Source organism: Cygnus olor, chromosome 10, assembly GCF_009769625.2.
Source record: "Cygnus olor isolate bCygOlo1 chromosome 10, bCygOlo1.pri.v2, whole genome shotgun sequence".
In the NCBI taxonomy this organism is placed as follows: domain Eukaryota; kingdom Metazoa; phylum Chordata; class Aves; order Anseriformes; family Anatidae; genus Cygnus; species Cygnus olor.
Window position 1 is genome coordinate 9,016,436 of NC_049178.1, and position 20,056 is coordinate 9,036,491.

The 20,056-nt window shown below is 37.6% G+C and overlaps 1 protein-coding gene across 1 annotated transcript in view; it reads left to right on the plus strand.

Moving 5' to 3' along the window:
- Positions 1–20,056, plus strand: part of DOCK3 (dedicator of cytokinesis 3) — a 216,089-nt gene that overhangs the window by 116,601 nt on the left and 79,432 nt on the right. The window contains 3 exon segments of the mRNA XM_040568460.1: positions 1,299–1,446; positions 9,929–10,017; positions 13,198–13,323. Coding sequence (XP_040424394.1) covers positions 1,299–1,446; positions 9,929–10,017; positions 13,198–13,323 — 363 coding nt within the window.

Below are 20,056 nucleotides of genomic sequence, written 5' to 3' on the forward strand. Positions count from 1 at the left end.
GTGCTTGAAGTAGTTCACGGACAGCTACGTGAATTTATTAGCCCAGCAGGATGCTTAAATGAAGTGCCTGTGTGGTTTCTGGTATGTGAATTAAATTGCTAGAATCTCTTTTAGATGGGAGGTACTGGATAGAAAAAAATCTCTTCAGTTAATAAGGATATAATTAGTCAGTAATAGGGAGTTAAATGGTTCTGAATTATGAATGTGTACGCTTCCACAGAGAAAAAAGCAAGTAAATGTTTACCTCTGTTGCATATTCTAAACAGCTGAGTAATGCATGTCTTTCGTGTTTCCCAGGTTTTCAGTTAACTGAAAAATGGTGAAGTAGTGTTTATAATGAAACGGTATTCAACCCTATTCATTACTAGTATCCGTTACCAGCTGCGGATATCTTTTCTGAATGCAGAAGGTCTAAATGGCTTAATGAAACCATAGTTTTGCTGCATTTTCTTGTGAATGACAATAATAGCCTTCAAAGTCACAGATGTGTTAGGAGGATCCAATTTTCATTGTCCGTCTTCACTGTGTTGTGAAACGTCTGAAAGTTGTAATTACTCTGTATTACCTAAGCTCTATATCAAATGAAGCTTGTAGAACTAATTAAAGATGTGCTGTAGTTCAAGTTCAGATTCTTTACGCTGATGCAAGATGTGCTGGACAAATTATGTGTGATGTTACAGGTTGGTTTAGATGATCATAGTGATTTTTCCGGTCTTGACATTCTTGACTGTTAGAAAACTACATTACCAATAGGAAGTTAGTCATTGCACAGCTTCTTATCTCAGCATTCTCCTTTATATGCTACAAGACAATTGTGATAAACGACTATATATTCAATACATTCCCTTTAAACAATTGTATAAAGTGAAAATATGTGTAAATAGCGGATTAAAATGGAAGGACTACAGTGGATCACTGTATGGATGCAGAGAGGTGAGCACAAGACACATTCTTGGCTCATTCAAGAGATGGTTTATAGTCAACCAAGCTGGTTGCAGATATGCGTCGTGGGGCAAATCAAAGATGGCCAGACACGGCACTGTTCACTTTGCTCTTTAGTGTTCTGTTAGCTAAACAAGCTCATACACCTTAATTTGAAGTAGCCCAGTGGGTCAGCTAGGTTCAAGTGGACCTCTGAATTTGAAACAGTGTAAGAAGAAAAAGGAGTTACGAGTATAGGGAAGGCTTCAGTTTAGTTGTAATTTACTGTATGTATATGCACTCAGAAGGATAATAGAACACAGTTGATGGAATGGCTGCATTTGAGTGTTTAACTATTAAATTTCTGTTAATTTTAGGTCGCATGTTGCTAAATGATTCAAAAAAAGGGCCCCCACATTTACACTATCGCCGCCCCTATGGCTGTGCAGTGTTAAGCATCATGGATGTACTTCAGTCAATCTCTGAAATAAAAGAAGAGAAGGATTTTGTTCTCAAAGTTTACACGTGAGTAACTCTTAGAGTATTTTTCCTAATTCTTTTCCTTCTGTATATGTTAGTGATAAGATACTGAATGTGCTATAAGCTTCATTTGGTGTTTCATCCTCCTGACAAGTTGAATTAGTGCTGTTGGCACTGGTTTCTCTGCATTTGTTATTTCAGATGCTCATACAAAGTAATGAATATTATTACAGATGTTTCAGGTATGTGAAATGCTTTAGAAATTATTGAATATTGCCCAAATGTGTGTGGCATTCAAAGCTACACTTTTATTAATGTGCCTTATTTAAAATCTGTTAAGCTCAAAAACATAGAAATATGCTGTATTGAGCTTGAGGAAGGGATTAGTTACTCATGCACCATCTTCAATTTTTTATCAGTCATGATGACCAACAAAAGAACTAGAAAACAACTGAAGTCAACAGCGTGTGACCAAAAAACTCAAAACAAGTCAGAATGTTCTGAGCAAGAATCTATCTTCAGTTTATTTGTGATTTTGAACTTTAAACTGCCAATTATTATTATGAAATGTGGTCTCACAATAGTAATAAAGAGAGCACAGATGAACTGCAGGGAACATTTAAATCTCTTGTCAGTGAAGATAAATACTGGCAAGATCTGCTTTGCAGATGGGCTGAGATACAGCTGACATTACTCTGTGGTCTGTGGCCACCATCTGAGTAATAAGATAATTTGGGGCGGTTATTGAACTTTGTTATTCTGTGAGAAGTGCATTCAGCAGCAGAAAATCTGCCAGTCAAGTGAAACTATACATGAATAAAATGCTTTCACTGTTCAGTGAAAGATTCTTGGATATTTTTTAATATGTTAGAAATCTGTATGTCCAAAGAAAAGTCTCTCAGTCAGCTCTTCCATTCTTGTTTTGCCAACAGTTATGAAAACTGTAGCAAGAATCATAGAATGGTTTGGATTGGAAAGGACCTCAAAGACTATCTAGTTTCAACCCCCTGCCACGGGCAGCGACACCTTCCACCAGCCCAGGTTGCCCAAAGCCCCATCCAGCCTGGCCTTGGGCACTGCCAGGGATGGGGCAGCCACAGCTTCTCTGGGCAGCCTGTGTCAGTGCCTCACCACCCTCAAAGTAAAGAATTTCTTCCTAATATCTAATCTAAACCTACCCTCTTTTAGTTAAAAGACATAGAATGGCTCGGGTTGGAAGGGACCTCAAAGATCATCTAGTTCCAACCCCCCTGCCATACACAGGGACGCCACCCACTACATCAGGTTGCTCAGGGCCTCGTCCAACCTGGCCTTGACACCTCCAGGGATGGGGCATCCCCACCCTCTCTGGGCAGCCTGTGCCAGTGCCTCACCACCCTCTGAGTGAAGAATTTCCTCCTAACCTCTAATCTGAATCTCCCCTCTTTTAGTTTAAAACCATTCCCCCTTGTCCTGTCATTTCCAACGGAGCAAAGAGTTGCGCCCCATCCTTTTTTTTCAGTCTCCTTCAAGTACTGAAAGGTTGCAGTGAGGTCACCCCGGAGCCTTCTCTTCTCCAGGCTGAACATCCCCAGCTCTCTCAGCCTTTCTTCATAGGAGAGCTGATCCAGCCTCTGATCAGCTTTGTGGCCCTCCTCTGGAGGGCTCCATATCCTTCTTGCCTTCTTGTGCTGGGGGCCTGAGACCTGGATGCAGCACTCCAGGTGGGGCCTCCCAAGGGCAGAGCAGAGGGGGACAATCACCTCCCTCCCCTGCTGGCCACTCCTTTTGACACAGCCCAGGACACAGTTGCCCTTCTGGGCTGCAGGCGCGCACTGCTGGCTCATGTCGAGCTTCTCATCCACCAAAACCCCAAGTCCTTCTCTGCAGGGCTGCTCTCAATGAGCTCTTCTCCCAGTCTGTCCTCCTGTCTGGGATTGATCCATCCCAGGTTCAGCACCTTGCACATGGACTTGTTGAACTTCATTAGGTTCATGCGGGCCCAATTCTCAAGCTTGTCCAGGTCCCTTTGGATGTCATCCCTTCCTTCTGGTGTATCAACCACACCACTCAGCTTGGTGTCAGCTGCAAACATGCTGAGAGTGCACTCAATCCCACTTCCATGTTGTTGATAAAGGTATTAAACAGTACCGGTCCCAGGACAGACCCCTGAGGGACACCACTCATCACCAGCCTCCACCTGGACACAGAGCCATTGACCACCACTATCTGGATGCCACCTTCAAGCCAACTCCTTATCCACTGAATGGTCCTGCCACCAAATCCATCTCTCTCCAGTTTGGAGACCAGGATGTCATGTGTAGCCAATAATCTTGGCATTTTGTAACCATTCATTTTCAGCTTATCTCAAACCAGTGGTCTTTGGTTATGATATTTGATAATGTTGGCTTTGTAGAGATATGCTAATATATTGCAACTGCTACATTTTGAATGTTTACAGTAATGGAACATTCTGAATATAATTTCTGTTTTGATGCCTTTTTAATGCATCTTTAGTTTCTTTTTCACTGAAAAATAAGAGAAAAACCTCTAAAATACTGGACTTGTCCATTTGTCAGTGACAAATCATCAATTCATGGAGCCTCTTAGAGCAATCCAAAGTTCCAGTACTATTATCAAGAAAAAAACACAGGATAGAGATCTTCCCTTTTCTTTCTCCTAATCTGAAGTGTGCTGTTAATATGGATTCCCTGCAGACCATCCAAAATACCAGCTGTATCTGCCTAAATGCTTAAATAGGTTTATACCATCTGTTGTTCTTTGCTTCTGCTTCCCAAAACCCTTTGTTTTTAACATCCACACACAGCCATTATTGTCTTCTCAGAGAGGATGTAGAGCACCTAACAGTATTCAACTCTATAATCACACACTTTTAATTTTTATCACCATTATCTTTTGCTTGAGTGTTGTACATCATTCTTTAATGGCACTGCTGATTGGAGTGTTCTCTGTAAACTTGCAACATAAATCCTCAGAAGGGAAAATATATTGATGCGTCTAAGGGATGCCAGTTTATCCCTTTTGCAGCTTTAATAGCTGTTGATCTTCCATGACAGAATATTTTCACAGGTCTGTCTGCTTACATCTTCTCTTTGCACATTCATTTGGTTAAGCTAACTTTTCTTGCTTTGTAGACAAATATTGAAATAGCATTTTTGTTTTGTAAATTTGAAGTTGTACACGAATGCTTAAGCAACACTGAACTAATTTTCTTACCTGCTGCTCTTAACTCTTATTATTGTTAAAATGCCTCAAGCCAAGCCAAAAACATCATAAAGATGAAATAAGGAGGGAAGTGTGTTTGTATTTTTAAAGGAGCAATAAGAAGCATTCTTTTTGCACTATCTGGCTAAAGCTTATATCCAGAAAAGCCTTTTTATTGGGAGAAGCTGGAAAAAAGTTGAGACACTGAAAACCTAACAGACGATGGAACAAATACGTGGCATTTCAATTGAGACTATTGCTGGATCCACAAGAGAGAACACTTACAAAAAATCAATTTACTTCACCAGTCTGTTTTACTATTGTTAAAGATTTATGTCTGAAAAAGTCTTTCTGCTCACAATCCAGATTCTCCTGTTGGTTAATCCTGCAGTCATGTTATAATCTTACTAAGAGGATATAGTACCACAGCTCTAGATATAAGCTCATTATGGAAAAGCATGAAGGTTTACTTTTATAGTTCTTTTTAATAATATACATTTAAAAGTGAGATGGAAACTAAAATCTCAATCCATGTATTTTTTTTCTTGGAAAAATTGATTTCATACTTTTATATGAATTTTTATCTTTAGTGCAGTTTTTTGCTTACTGCACCTTATTCTTTGTGTTGATTTTTCAGTTTCCTTAGAATCTTCATATATTTCTCTGTCACATTATCTTTTTCAATTTTATTTTTATCCTATTTTTTCAATCCTTTGTGTATTTCCTTCCTTCTCCAGCACGAGGTCTTAAAATTCTTTCCTCTTAATGTAGAGTATTGCCTGAATGCCTTTCCCGTTTGAAATTCAGTTGTTGCTGTTTGCCCAGCTGGATGTTGCATTTCTGTCCTCATCTGTTTGACATCAGGGTCTGATGTAGTATGGCAAGCATTCCAAATGGTGAATTTATTGTAGAACCAGCCAACCTGAAGAGGTAATGGATGGCTTAGGAGGAAATTCTTAATGAAACCAGAAATACATTTGGTAATATATTTGGTATTTAGACAAGTAAAATGATAACAAAACACAATAAAATGCATTACTGGTAAGTGTTTTCAGGCCAGCATTTCAACCTTGGGAGAATATTCTTTGTGTTCAGGATGTAAAGTGCAGCTTACGTCAGTAGTTGGTACAAAACTGGCTTTAAGCTATATTTACACTCCATTGATTTTGGGACAACTTTGTTCCAGCTTAATTTACAGGCATAAGTCATTGGAGGCTGAAATCTATTTTAACTTGCACTCTGGTGGCTGGTACAGCAACTGAAAAGTTATCAAAGTTTAGAAATTTTCTGTAGTCTCATCTGTGATGGTGACGGATGGAATAAAATTTGTCCTGTTGTTTTAATTTTTACTTTAAGGAAAATACTATTTGCAATAGGAAAAATTGTTTCAAATGTCTTGGCGAGAGAAGAGGAGTAAAGAATGTGAAGATAATTTTTTCCTGATGAGTAAGCTGAATATTGGTTCAAGTTCTGAGTTCGCATAGAACAGCACAATAATTGACAGCTTTTTTGTATGGTCCATTAATGTCTTAGCCCTGTTTTGTTTTGATTTTGAGAGATTGTTTTGGGGAGTGCAAATGTAATCAATTTGCCATACTGTTATGTTCTGAAAGGCTACCGAAGTGCTCCCATATCATGGGCTCTGTGCGAACATCTGGCCTCCCCTCCCAGAAGGGCATAGGAATTACAGAAGATATGGAGAAAAGTGACTAAAATTTTCGATGGCCTAGGGTAGTTTCTTTATGAGACTGAAAAGGTGGGGAGCTTTAGTTTGAAGAGGAGGAAGAGGGTAGTGGGAAGGGATGCAACTGAGTCTTACAAATTTGTGGAGGATGGTAAACTGTTGCTCACCGAATACAAGAGTACACGAGCTAGGAGTAATCAATGAAATCAGGAGATCACATAAAAAGAGATGGAAGAAAGTACTTCTTTAGGAAGCAGGTAGTGATCTGGATTTTACTACCACAGGATGCTGTGGAGGCAGGCAGAATTAGCAGGTTCAGAGTGGGTTAAACAAGTTTAGCAACAGCAAGTCTATAAATGGAGGAATAGGAATAGTCAGGGATGTACACTCAAACATCCCTAACCCAAAAACCTGAGGGGAATGGACTGCAGAAAGCAGCCAGGCACAGGCACCCTGCCTAAGCAGTATCTCCTGTGCCACTGTGGGAAGCTTTTCTTCATCTTTGTATGTTCTGACGATCAGCTGAGATGTCTGATACCTAAAGCCAGTGCAGTGAAAGGAGGGGTGCTGGGATAGGTAGAGCTAAGATTTCACATGGGATAGCCCCAGTCTGACCTCACCTTGTAATAGAGGAATACAACCTGATCAGCATTTTAAGTTAAGCAAATAGTTTTATATAGCATGCTGGGAGGAAGTAACTCTATTTTGAAGTGTTTTTTTCTCCATTTTTCATTTATTACGATTTGTACATCATGCTTAATTTATTCCAAGTTGTTTATTCCTTTTGTATTTATAATAATCAACGTTTGCTGGGGGTATTGGTAAATGTACCATAACAGGCTGCAGGGATTCTCTCATTATTCTTGACAGTACCTGGTTTTGTAATACTGAAGAAAATTACTAGCTGGCTACCAATTCTTCTAGATAGTCTTAATTCCTTTTGCCAGACTGATTTTCAATTCCATAATGCAGGAGCCAAAAAATCCCTATTGGCTTTGTAGTAGCTGGTACGTGTCATAGCCTAATTTTGCCAAAATTATATACTCTTGGGGGAAAACAATAGAGGGAAAAAATATTAATATGCTTGGAACAAGTTTTACAAAATGACTTCTCTCTCAAGGCTCCTTTCTTTTTAGGAGCTGAAAGTTTATAACCTGGTTTGGGTTTTTTTGGTGTTTTTCTGTTTGTTTCTTTTAAGGTAAAAGTCAACATGAAAGAAATTTAATTGTTTAATTCGTTAGCATTTCAGGAGAAATAAGAATCACTGTTGTTGCTAAGTTAAAAATTGCTGACTTTGTAAGGAACTTTAAATCTTTCATTTATGCTTTAGATAATCTGAGCAATGATTGAATCTAAAAGGCAATTAGACATGATCACTTTTTTTTTAAGCAATAGAACTGTTTGTGGTAGAGATTCCATTTTTTGTTTTTCAATCAGATTGTTATACTTGTAAAATTGTCATTACAGCTGTGCTTACACTAGTATCAAGTACTTTGTAACATTTATAGTTTCTCTCTTCATTATGCAGTAACAAGCTATAGCACCAATGGCACTTTTTTCCTGCTATGATTCTGTTCAAGCCTAGCAAATTGGTTATACAGCTTTACTCATTGCTAGTACAAATACAGCCATTCGACTTTAATGTTCAGATAAATAAGAGCTGTCATTCCAGTTGAGAGAGACCTCTCTAGTCTGAGCTCTTGCTCAGAGCAGAGCCAGCTGTGAGACCAGAAAAGGTTGCTGAGAGCAGACCACGTTGCTTTATCCAGTCACTTCTGCATAACCCCTAAGGATGAAGAGTACGTAGCCTCTCCGGGCAACCTGTTCCAATAATGCTTGACTATCCTCTTGGAAAAGCCTTTCCCGATATCCAGTCTGAACTTTTGTTACTTGTGTTTATGCCTGTTGCTTTACAGCATCTCACCAAGAAGAACCTGGCTCGCTCTGTTGTCTTAATAACTTTTAGTAGGTATTAGAAAGCTGCTGTTACTGTTCTCCCTCTGGCCTTGTCTTCTTCAGGCTGAAAAATCCCAGTTTCCTCAGCCTCTTCTCGTACAGCACGTGCTCACATAGGAGAAAGACCGTTTTTGTATTAGGGAGCACCAAACTGAGCGCAAGGTTCTAGATCCAGACTAACTGCCAAGTAATGTCTTCTCCCAAATGACAGTAGTAATGTCTTCTCCCAAAAGACAGTAGAAACACATGGGAAAATACTAGTTAAATGGATGTTTACACAACATATTGATATTTACAAAATATAGTAGATGTTCAACAAAATATAGTTGTGAATGGGTCTTAAACATCGTGACAGCAGCCTGATTATATATGACTGAGCCTTTTTATCCCCTTGACCCACTGTTTCCCTGCAATTCATGTCTTGAACAATCCCAATATGCTCTTCCCCAGCATCCCATGGTGAGTCCCATATCCCCAAAGGCAGTAACCCATTTCAGTCTTTAAAGCAATCCAGAGCGCCTTTCCGATTGACTTATCCGGGTGGACAATGTGCTGAACATCCTCCTACGGCAGCTGTGGGAGGAGCGGGGTCAGGGTGCTGTGTTTCCTCTGCTGAGATTGTCACAGTTTCCCCACATGCTGTTATTCCTCTCTTCCTTTCTGTTCAAAAAAGATAAGCCTTTAATTGCATGGCCTATCAGGAAAGACAGAATTAGGAAATATTTAGAACAATTTTGTTTATAGACTCTGCCATTAAGTGGTGGATTTGGTAGATGTACATCCAGCTGTTTTGGATTTGATTGCTTGATCAAGTACAGTGCAGCCAGCTATTTTGCATGAATATTGTTAGAACAAGGTTATAATCCACACCAAATTGCAGTGTATTATTGAAACTAATATTAGCAATTGAATTTTTCCTGGTGAAAAAACATTGAATGGAAATATGATAGATCTGTTGACAGATAGTTATATTGTAATTTGTATCAAGGACTGTATCAAGGACTTAGAGGTGTAACTGAAAATGGAAATAGTATTTACAAATGCTTATTAAAGTTGCGTATAGATGAGTAAACAATTGTGAAACACAATTGTGAAAACGTATTTCACAAGGTAAAATACAAACAGAAGTGTACATATCCTTTTCCGATAGTTTGGGGGCTACATCGTTTTTAAGGCATTCTATAAAGTATGTAGGTAAGCAAAAGACACAGTGTCAGTATCTGAGATATTTAAATATCAAATTTTTATTTAATCTTCAAAAATTCCACTTTTGATTTCTTGAATCCAACTTCTTTTTGTGCTTAACAAAAAAATATATGTATATATGCATATATGGCAATTTACTTTCAGCTTGAAATTAATTTTCTATGTACAGAGAATTCAGCTAAAGATGTCTAAATCTTTCCTCATTTTTTTCATACTATGAAGAGTGAAACAATTGCTTTAATGATTGAAAAGTCACCACAGGCTCCAAAGTGTCCATAAAAAGGAGATGTAATTATATGGGAATGTTTTGTTTCCTTCCACTTTTAAATGAAAGTTTTTCTCGTTCATCAAAACCCCACAAAAGCTTTCATGTTATTTCTACAACAATGCTGGCTTTCTCATCATAAGATGGTTTACCAGAAAGCTTTTAACTTGAATTAGTGTTCTTTAACTTGAAATAGTGTTCTTTTATTTTAGGTGTAACAATGAAAATGAATGGTGTCAGATCCATGAAAATATTATCCGCAAGTCCAGCACCAAATACACAGCACCCAGCTCAAACTATGGTAAATATTTACTTGTATGCTTTTGTCATAAGTACAGCTAAAGGTTTCCTTTAGGAGACTGCTAATTAATTACAGTGGAGTAATTCAGTGAGATGTGAAATTATGCATAGCTGAATTTTTCTACTTACTTGTGATGACTTAGGTGTAATTTAGGTAAAATTCAATTGTCTTCAGTTTACAGATGTAAACTGTATTGCCTTTGCCAATTTAACCAGGAATTAAAAAACCTACTTGATATCTTCACTTTTCAGATACAGTTGACAATAATAATAATGTGAATTCAGTGTGCTAAATTTCCTTCACCTTTATATCTGTAGTGTAATTTTATCTCAGAAGATCTTACTGGTGGAGAGAGCTAAGGGGTTTGCTGTAGTATTAGCTTATGGGCTATTACATTTACTGTATATCTATGTATATCTGTGCTTGTGAAAACTCTTAGCCTATTGGAAGATACAACATCAGCGGCTATCAGCATTGACAGAACTCCTTTAAATGTTTCTTTGTGACACTGACTCACATTACTGTGACCAGACTTGGCTACACAGGAGGTAAAGGATTTAAATGTACTCATTGGAATTTCCCTGAGTAAAACAGGGATCATCCTTTCTTCCTGTGATTCCCTCGAAACTTCCAGGTATCAGACATATGTAACACTTGCTCTCAGATTCATAGAATGGTTTGAGTTGGAAGAGACCTTAAAGATCATCTAATTCCAACCCTCCTGCCATGGGCAGAGACACCCCACACTAGACCAGGTGGCTCTCCTGAGGATACTGTGCAATCTTGTCAAGAGAAGTAAAACCAGATGTTAAATTAGTCTAAGATCTTAGTCTTGTCTGACTGTCCAGAAAATTCTGACTGACACAAAATAAATGGTGCTTTCATACCTACAGGTTAATTATCAAGAAGTCTTTCTGTGATAGTTTTAGTACTAAATGTTCCATTAAATAGGTGAGGAGAGTAACTTTCCTGGCAGAGTTTTTGCCACCTTTCAAATTAATTTTTATTTTCCTGGCGAATGACAAATAAATATGTAAAGTAAATCTTCTTTCTTTTTTCTTACCTTGCTACCTCATTTAATGATTCATGTAGTTTGCTAATTTAGGTATGTCACTGCTATTCCATTCCAAATGAAACCGGCAAATAAACCCTTCTGCTTAGTTGCAGGTAGCTTTGCATTAATTATTAAGGGAGTGTATAATTCAGAATGGCATACTGATGTCCAAATACTAGTATTGTCTTAATTTCACCTGTTTGCATATTCAGTTATTGTAGCATAATATGCAGTTCACAGTCCCACAGAAGATACTAAGCAAATAAACAATAAGCAAAACAGTTTTGAAGTTTGGAAATTATTGTATCCAAAGCTGGTCTCCTTCCCTGCTCTTCCTCATTACTACAGTTAAGGTCATCTACCACTTATTATTAAAGCATTGTTCTGAATTGTTAAAAACCTGGAGAACTTGAACTGTTTGCATATATTTCCACTGTCAGATGTCTGCCTAAAACTTTTCTTTTTTCTTTTTTTTTCGGGCATGAGCTTTTCTGAAGTGCAGAAAGAAGGGGAAATAGATTTTTACTCTTGTGTTCAACTTTTTAAAATAATTATTTAAATTACTAAGATCACTAAGATCTAGTACATCTCTGGAGCAGAAGCTTGAAACAGCAGCAATATTGCCCTAATGTGCAGGATAATTTTACAGGCTGACATGATTTTAGCATAAGTAATGCAATTTGGACCTCTCGAACCAGCTCTTACAATGAGAAAATGCTCAAATCACATTTGTGATGAGAAAAGCTCCCTGGTTGTTTCTCCCCCTACCTCTCCAGCTCTTGCATAAGATTAGTCTTTCAGATCTGCTGCAGGTAATATTAAAAAATGAGAGGCTAGGCTGGATAGGAAAGGAGGACTGGACAGTAGATGACAAACCTCCTGGGGAGAAGCAGCAGCTACGCAGAAGTTTGTTGGAGTGTAAAGTGTGGTGGGGCATCACAGAAGTATTGTCTGTCGATATCATGGTGGAAAATTGCATTACAAATTCTATTACAAGTCTGTTTTATATAGGTAATAGAATAATTCTGGTACTATTTGTTAATTACTGGAGGTGTTGGGTGTGGACTGGATATTACTGGTTTCATTTCCCTAAAAACTTGTCTAACAAAATGACTAAATGTTGTTTGCAAAGCCAAACAATATTGAGCTTAGGAAATAGCAGAGCTTCAGAACTTTGTGCAAGATTATGGACAGAAGGCAGTGTTTGGTATGTGGTGTTCCATTCAGTGAGCAGAGAGGACAGAAAGAACTATTGACTGACTGTCATTCGTTGAATGAAATAAAGGTTGTGGAAAAAAGACTATGTGAATGTAATTCATGTTGCTTTGTGAGGCTGGTAATTCTTGCTCAGTAGATGAGACTAAGCCTGCATGGTTGGTCTTACTGTTGGCATTTTCTGGTATCTTAATGCTTTATTTTCTAACTTCACCAGTACATTATTCTTCTTTTAGGGACGTAGTATACTATAAATTAAAAGCAACTTAAGAAAGCAATTGGACTGTGATTAACTATGTAATTACTCCTAGTTGAGCTATTCAGTTGATATACCAAACAAAGGGTCACATTGAAAGAGCTAGCTGCTAAGCATTGCCTACTCTAGTTTTCTGATAGTTTGACCTGTTGGTTCTGTGAGACATGTTGAAGTACTGAATTTCATTAAAATCAGCATTCTTGTATGAAGTAGGTAAAGAATCAAGTAGAACAGATAAAATTTGAGTTTTCTTGAATGGTCTTAAGCGCTGTTAAAGCCACTTTCGGGATGTTCTACAGGATTATATGATGTGAAGTTTCAGATAGAGGTGATGGTCATGCATGTGTAGTAATGCACTGTATACAATGAATGGAAATAATGCTAAGTATTTTAACTTGTGATATCTTTTTGAAATTAAGTATTCTGATTTTTAAAACATTGTAGTTGTATATGTTATGCTCCTGACTTAACCTTAAAGCAGATTTGTTTCTTCCATTTCACTTCTGAATGACTCCAAGGGAAAAAAGAATTCTGTTATTTGTGTATTTGTATTAAATTAACCATGGGACAAAACAATATTTTACCTGCACACCTTATATGTTCAGACATCTAATTCTTCGATCTGAAAAAATGAATATCTATTGGTTTTTTTCAGGACTTATAATATCTCTTCAGCTTCTTCGTGGTGACATGGAGCAGGTTCGAAGGGAAAACCCCATGATCTTTAACAGAGGGGTTTCTGTTACCAGGAAGCTGGGCTTCCCTGATGTCATAATGCCAGGTAAACATAAAAGCTCTAATCTTAAAATATTGATCATATTTTTCTCAAATTCCCCTAAACAAGTGTCACTGGGATGGGTGCTTCACTCAAACAAGGTTAAAAACAGAAGAGTTGCCTTGCTTATCACTAAGTGCCAATTCCAGATTCAGGGAGGCATGCTAAAACATTTTAATTGATGGACACACTATTAACAGATGATGTTAAATTCACATGTACAGGAGTTGATCTTGAAAGTTCGCTCTATTTTTTCCCCAAGTTTGATATCCCTCATGTAGGCTAAGCACAGATGTTTATCTTAAAAGGCATGAATTTTCTTCTTCATGATAATCAAAAGCCTGGCAGAAGAGTTTCCACTTTGCCACGCCGGTTTTTGGAGTTAATATGATCCTTTTGCATTGGTTGACAGTACGTGAGGCTGCAAATCTGGTCTGATTTTCCAGTTGGTCTTACAAAGCACCTAGTCCCTCCAAGAGCTGCCTTGGCTGAAGCGTTGCTGTACTCAGTTTGCTCCTTAATTCTGGAGCAGCAGCTTGAGATGGTTGTCTTTTTGGCACAAGCAGAGGTAGCCCCAGTGTAGCCAAGAGTTCATTTAAGGAGGGAACTGGAATCTAGCCAGTCATACAACCAATAGATATAAAAACAGGCATTAAACAGCCTTGATTTTTACAGTGTAGTAGGAAATGGGCTTACTAATTATGTTGCATGTATAGCATTTGAAATACTACATCATTGCCTTGCATTATAACCAAGACCAAAGATGACTTTCCAGACACAGGAAATTTTATGAAAGCATAATGGGAAATGTATCAGATTTTATTACTGGAAAGACTGCAGTGACACATCAGTATCAAAAGCAGTTGTTGTAGCCTCATTATGGAGGCTCTTCAGGAAGCACAATAAAAGTAGGGAGTAAGTTGGAAGAATTTCTAGAAACTAAAATAAAAGGGTTTAGAACAGTATGTGTTTTATTTACTAATGCACTTGAAAACCACAGGAGCACAGGATTTTAACACTAGACAGCATGGCTTACACAGGGAGTTTGGATGGGATAAACATATCTGTTGGTCCTACACCTTTCTTGTCTTTCCGGTCCCTGCTGAAGGAATGCTTTATCTGTTTGTAGACTTTAACACCTAGTTTGTAACTTTAACAGCTAGTATAATTTATGGCTCAGTGTATTGAAATAACCTTAAATCAGTGTAAGGTCAATACTGTGGCCAATTACAAATTCTAGTTTTTCGTGACCTTATAGCAGTTTCAGTCTTAACCAAAAGCAATCAAATACAGAAAAGATTAAATATCACATTTTGATATGCAGACATAGCTCCTGCATGTTGATCTGCTGTAATTGAGATCACAGCTAGATACGTCAGCTAGAAAAGCTAGATCACAGTTAGAAAAGTCAACATCAAAAATAACATTTACATACCTGTGTAACTGAACAGATTATCCTGAAAGAATTGCTTTATTCTACGCTTCTGCATGTGTAAAACTGTCCCTCAAGACCTTCAGACCACTGAATTTTAGCAAGCTTAAAGAATAGCTTTGTGACCTCAGTGCTCCCCCTCATATTTTGTCATTTTCTGGGTCCTGGCCTGTTTATGCAACCTGGTGTTGTGAGACTGTCTTCCCTGTGCTTTTGCTGTTTTGAGTGATGCTTTTGTCCAGGGGTTGGATAAGCAGGTTAGCAGTTTTCAGCCAAAAGGTGTTCCTACCCTAAGCTTTAAAGATTCTCTATTCACTGCAACTAATTCAAATTTCCAAACTTACTTTCTCTAGTTAAGAACTCTAGAGAAAACTGCCTCAATGCGAAGGATGTCTACCAAATCAGAGATATATTGTTACAGTCTTTGTGATATTCAGCCTTGAGATCTTGGACATTTAACTAAATTAAAACCAGATTCCACGGCATATGTCTGCAGTGCTCCCATCATAAGGCTCACTGTACATGTACAGTAGTGGTCTTCTCTGCTCTGGTCAGCCAAGTTTTCAAGGAATACAAGTTTTTCAACTTGTCATCCTCAAAAGATATTCTAAGTCGCTGTTGCTAACTAATGTCTTTTTTTGTGGGAACCACAATTACTGGAGAAAACAGGTATTTTAAGATGATAATATGTTTGGAATTGGGTTAATATAGAGATATATTGATCTGCTGAAGTTATTGATTGATACAATGAACATGTGAAAGGACCACCATTCTACTGTTAAATGCTTACAGCCCCTCTAAAGGTGGTGAACACCAAGAAATTCTCCTCCATTCCAAGGGAGGCACAAGAGGTCTGCATATATAAAGTTTAGCTGCCAAGCTGTAGGCATTTCTATTCAAAAATAAAAAAGGCTCAAATTTGTGGAGAAAAGCAGTTTGTAAATGTCCTTGAGTACCAGGTGAGTAAGCAAATGCAGCCATGGAAGTGTGAACGGACTTTCACTATAGTGATATATTAGGAAGTTGCCAGAGTAGAGATGAGATGCAAAGAACGAAATAGTCATGAATGGTGCTCTGAACAAAAATTTTCATTATCCTGTGTATTCTTCACCTGAAAAATTAGGAGGATCAAAATGTAATGCAACTGCACTGATTCAGTGAACATTGTTCATTCTAATTGTGAGGGTTTTTTGGAAATGAAAACGCTTGACAGTATTCAGGTGACAGCAGATATTTGTCTGTTGCTTTCTTTTCTTTTTAAGAAGCATTAGATCAAACTGTGGTTTGAGTTTACGTTATGGCTAAGACAGAGCATTTGGATAGAGTAAGTTATCTTTTTCAGGTGGATTAGCAAAGCTGCATCAATAAGGAGTGGCCATCAATGTACTCTGCACCTATGTTATTACAACCAGAATCAGACTGGCTGTACTAGTGTTGTCTGGAATTAGGAAAGATGTCGTTTACAAAACAAACAAACAAAAAATCTGTCATGTACTTTTAGCAGTTCTCAACCATGCTTGCTTCTTTAATTGTCTTTGTCAATCTACCTTTTCCTTGCTTTGCTTCAGAACTGTTTCTTTCTCATGAAAGACAGGGTTTCCCCTCTGAGAAGAACACAGAAAGTTTGTGGCTTGTATTTTGCAAGTGGATGCTGCTTTTTTGAGACAGTGTGATTTTTAAAAATATTTTGATGAATTAATTGATAAAGGCTATGTCATCTAGTATTGTTAAAATATGCAGTGATCATTCTGCTGAACCAAGAAATCTATATTTAAAAAAGCAAATAGCTCTAACATTTCAAATGAATCTTCTTGGTCATAGGTTTTAACATCTTCATTTTCTTTTTTAACAGGAATTCATTTCAAGCATAGACAGATTAACCATTAAAATTCTGTAGCTGTGTATTACCACACAATTGTACCCTACGACAATTTCTACCCTACCTAGTAGCCCTAGTTCCTATATCAGGTGCACTTTTCCCTCACTCAGTTAAGACCAACACTAGTGGTCATCATTAAGGAATAAAGTTAAACTAGTTTTTATGTGCTTATACCTTGCATGGTTATGCAGGAAAATGTAAATATCCTTTAAAATAACCGTGCCTGTCTTCATTTCAAAGCATAAAATGTTCTTTGTTTCCTATTGTATTGTGACCTGAGAAGAGCATCATGAAGAATTCTATGGTTTTTTGTCCGAATTGGAAGGGATTCAGTCAAACCAGCCTCGCGAAGAGGTGGTGGGTTTTTGTTGTTTTTTTGTTTGTTTTTCTTTCTAAATTGCTATTGGGTTTAAGAGCATCCATCTGATCCTGACAATTTTACCTTTCCCTAGAGATAAAAGCAATGAGGCATGTGCTGCTTGCCTTTTGGATTGCAACTTTATTTGTATACAGAACTTGCTGATCAGAAATCTATTGCATAGGCATGGCGTTTGTCAGTTCCCCAAAGGACATCCCTTCCCTTCCCCATGTGCTGATAAGTATTCTGTCTTTTACTTTGATCCTCTGATGAAAAGTGCATGCTTCATCTTCTACTTGTAAGTGATGTTTCTTTCTCTTTTTTTTTCTCTTTCCTTGTCTTAATTTCCTGGCTTCTCTCTCTTTCCTATCCTTTTATTCTCTCCCCTTTCTTTCTGATGCAGAGATGAAGATAGTTGGGTGTAAGTTTCTGCTTTTCTGTGTAATGTCTGCTTATTGCTTGCTTTTTCCCATTTTCATATCTTTCATGGAATGTTGGGGATTGGTAAAGGTAATAAATCATAACATTATAGAGAAACTTTGGTAACAGAGGGACATAGATTTGTCTTACCAGTCTCTTTTCATACCACAGCGTTTCAGACCAATTTAGTAGATATGGCTTATGAACCAGCAGCAAAGGTGAGAAAAACCTCAGCATCTGTTCTTTCAGAGATCACCGTCATGGCAAAAACAAAAATACATTAAGAATTGGACATGGCAGGATTCATCAGATATTTTCAGAATATTCAAGGCGACAAAATGGATGAGTCTAAAAGATGCAATTATGTGATAATTATTGACAAAAAATGTTTACAAGGAGAATAAAAAATGTTTTTGTCATTAATAAACTTTCAGAAAGCGACTAAAAATTCTAAGCTGGAGGAGATAAGACAAAATATATTAAAAATTCAGCCTAAATCTACTGGCAGGAAACTTTTTTGGGCAAATCATTGAATTTAAAAAGAGCATTGTATTAATTCTTTTGCATGCATAGAAGTCCAACAATGGATAGCAAATAATCTAGTAAGTATTGCTTGTTCCTTTTCCTCGTTCTTCATTAATTACAAGAATTGAAGCACTTTGAGCATTTTGTTCACCAAAAACTAGGGATTGCACAGAGTTAAACTTGTGTGATGTTCTTTTTATAGAAGGGGAAAAAAATTAATTCTATATGTAAGCAGTAGATAAAAACTGTTCGGTATGTAAGCAGTAGATAAAGACTGTTTCCCCTTCCTGGTGCAATATTACTTCCAGTGATGGTGAATAGTTGCATGCCATAACTATTTCAAGAATATAGGCTTTGAAAAAAACTTAGTGACTCACAAAAGGGCAGAGAAATAAACTGTTGAAATGGATCTAAAGGGATTCCAAGAAACTATCTGACTATCAGGCCTCTTCGTTTTAGCAGGTGAGCAGTAATTCAGCACGCACTTCAGTAGATTTTTACACCAGTGTTCAAGGAAGGGAACATCGTGCAGCATGAGGCCTGGCACTCTTAAAAGTTTTCAGAAATGACTGAGAGCAGTCAGCAGTCAGCCAGGAGGCATTTGAGACACTTCCCAGACAGTGCACTTTGTTGATTTTTTTTTTTTTCATTTTGTTTTTCAAAAAGCAACATGATCACAAAGCTGATTGCGGGCCCATTCTGTTAACCTTGTTTGTGTTGAAATTACAGCACTTCAGAAGTAGTTGCCTGGTCATAATTTGGAGGAAGTTATTACTTAGCATGAGGGTGTAATGGGCTGCTGAGGTCAGATGCCAATTCCTGGCACCGTGCTCTGGTGCAGTGGCCTCACAGCTACTGCAGAACACAGCTGTCCAGCCAGGGAACAGTTGATACTCTTGCCCAGAAAGAAGAGCAGTTACCCTTGTAAAGAGCTATATCAGTATTCTGTGCTTTAGTTTGTTTCAAAGATTTTACTTACTCGCAGGCCCCTATCTTACAGAGGCAAAAACCCTTGGGCTTACGTCACTGCAACTGCACTGAAGTCAGCAAGGTGATGCTGACTGAGGGTGTTGTGAAGATGTTCGTTTATAGGGTATAAATGTGTGATTTTTTTTTTCTTCAGAAACCATTTCTTGCCCATTTGCTCTCTAAGAGTTGGCATTCTTCAGTAAAATGCCAGCATTTTCAAAAAGACTCTAACCCCAGTGATGTCAGAGAGCTGAGAAGACTCTCAGCGTTGGACCTCTTAAAAACCGAATTTGCTAGAGTTAAGATGTTTGAGATCCGTTTGCCAGTATGAACTTCTGGTGTAACCTTTTTTCAGCACAGGGACCATTCCTGTCAGTGTACAAAAACTTAAGATTCCTTTTAAAAAAAATAAAAAAAATAAAAAAGTTAGATTAAATCCAGACTGTTTCTGTAAATTGTTAATACTTTGCAGTTCAAAGAATTGGCTAGTTTTGTGGTGGAAAGCCTGGAAGTCTTACCAGTGTACAAACTACTTATTCTAATAGATACTAGTCAATTATTGTCCACTGGACTATTTAATGTTACTAAGTCCTTAAAATAAGTATTTGGAAGTCTTCCAGGGCATTTCTTTATATTGTAAACAAAATCAATATGTGACTTGCATATTCTTTTCCACTTTTTTTCCCCATTACCATTAAAATAGTTTTAGGTGATAGGATTTCACTTCATTATAAACAAAACGCCCAACAATATAAATTATGACTTGTAGTTTAAAGTAAATTTGTATATTTGACCAAAAAAAGCCAAAAAAAAAAAGTGAGGTTAAGTGAAAAGCTGCATACATCACAAAATAATTCTTTTTCTATTATAAGAAGTGTTATATCTCAGGATGTTTCATAAAGAATTAATCTCAGGAACTGCTTATGTAAAATGTCACCCGCAGGTTGTAATCTCTAAGTACTTTTGGCCCACTAGCCTTCTAGCACTTTTTTCTCTTGTCCTAATGAAAGGAGGCCAAAGCTAACCCAGTTTTATAATCTGCACTGTGCTCCTTGTGAAGATGCGAGGGGCCTGCATGATCCAGCCTGCTGTACCACACTGGTTTTTCTCTCAAAACGCAAGAGAAGCGTTATTGTCCCTTCGGAGTCAGGACTAC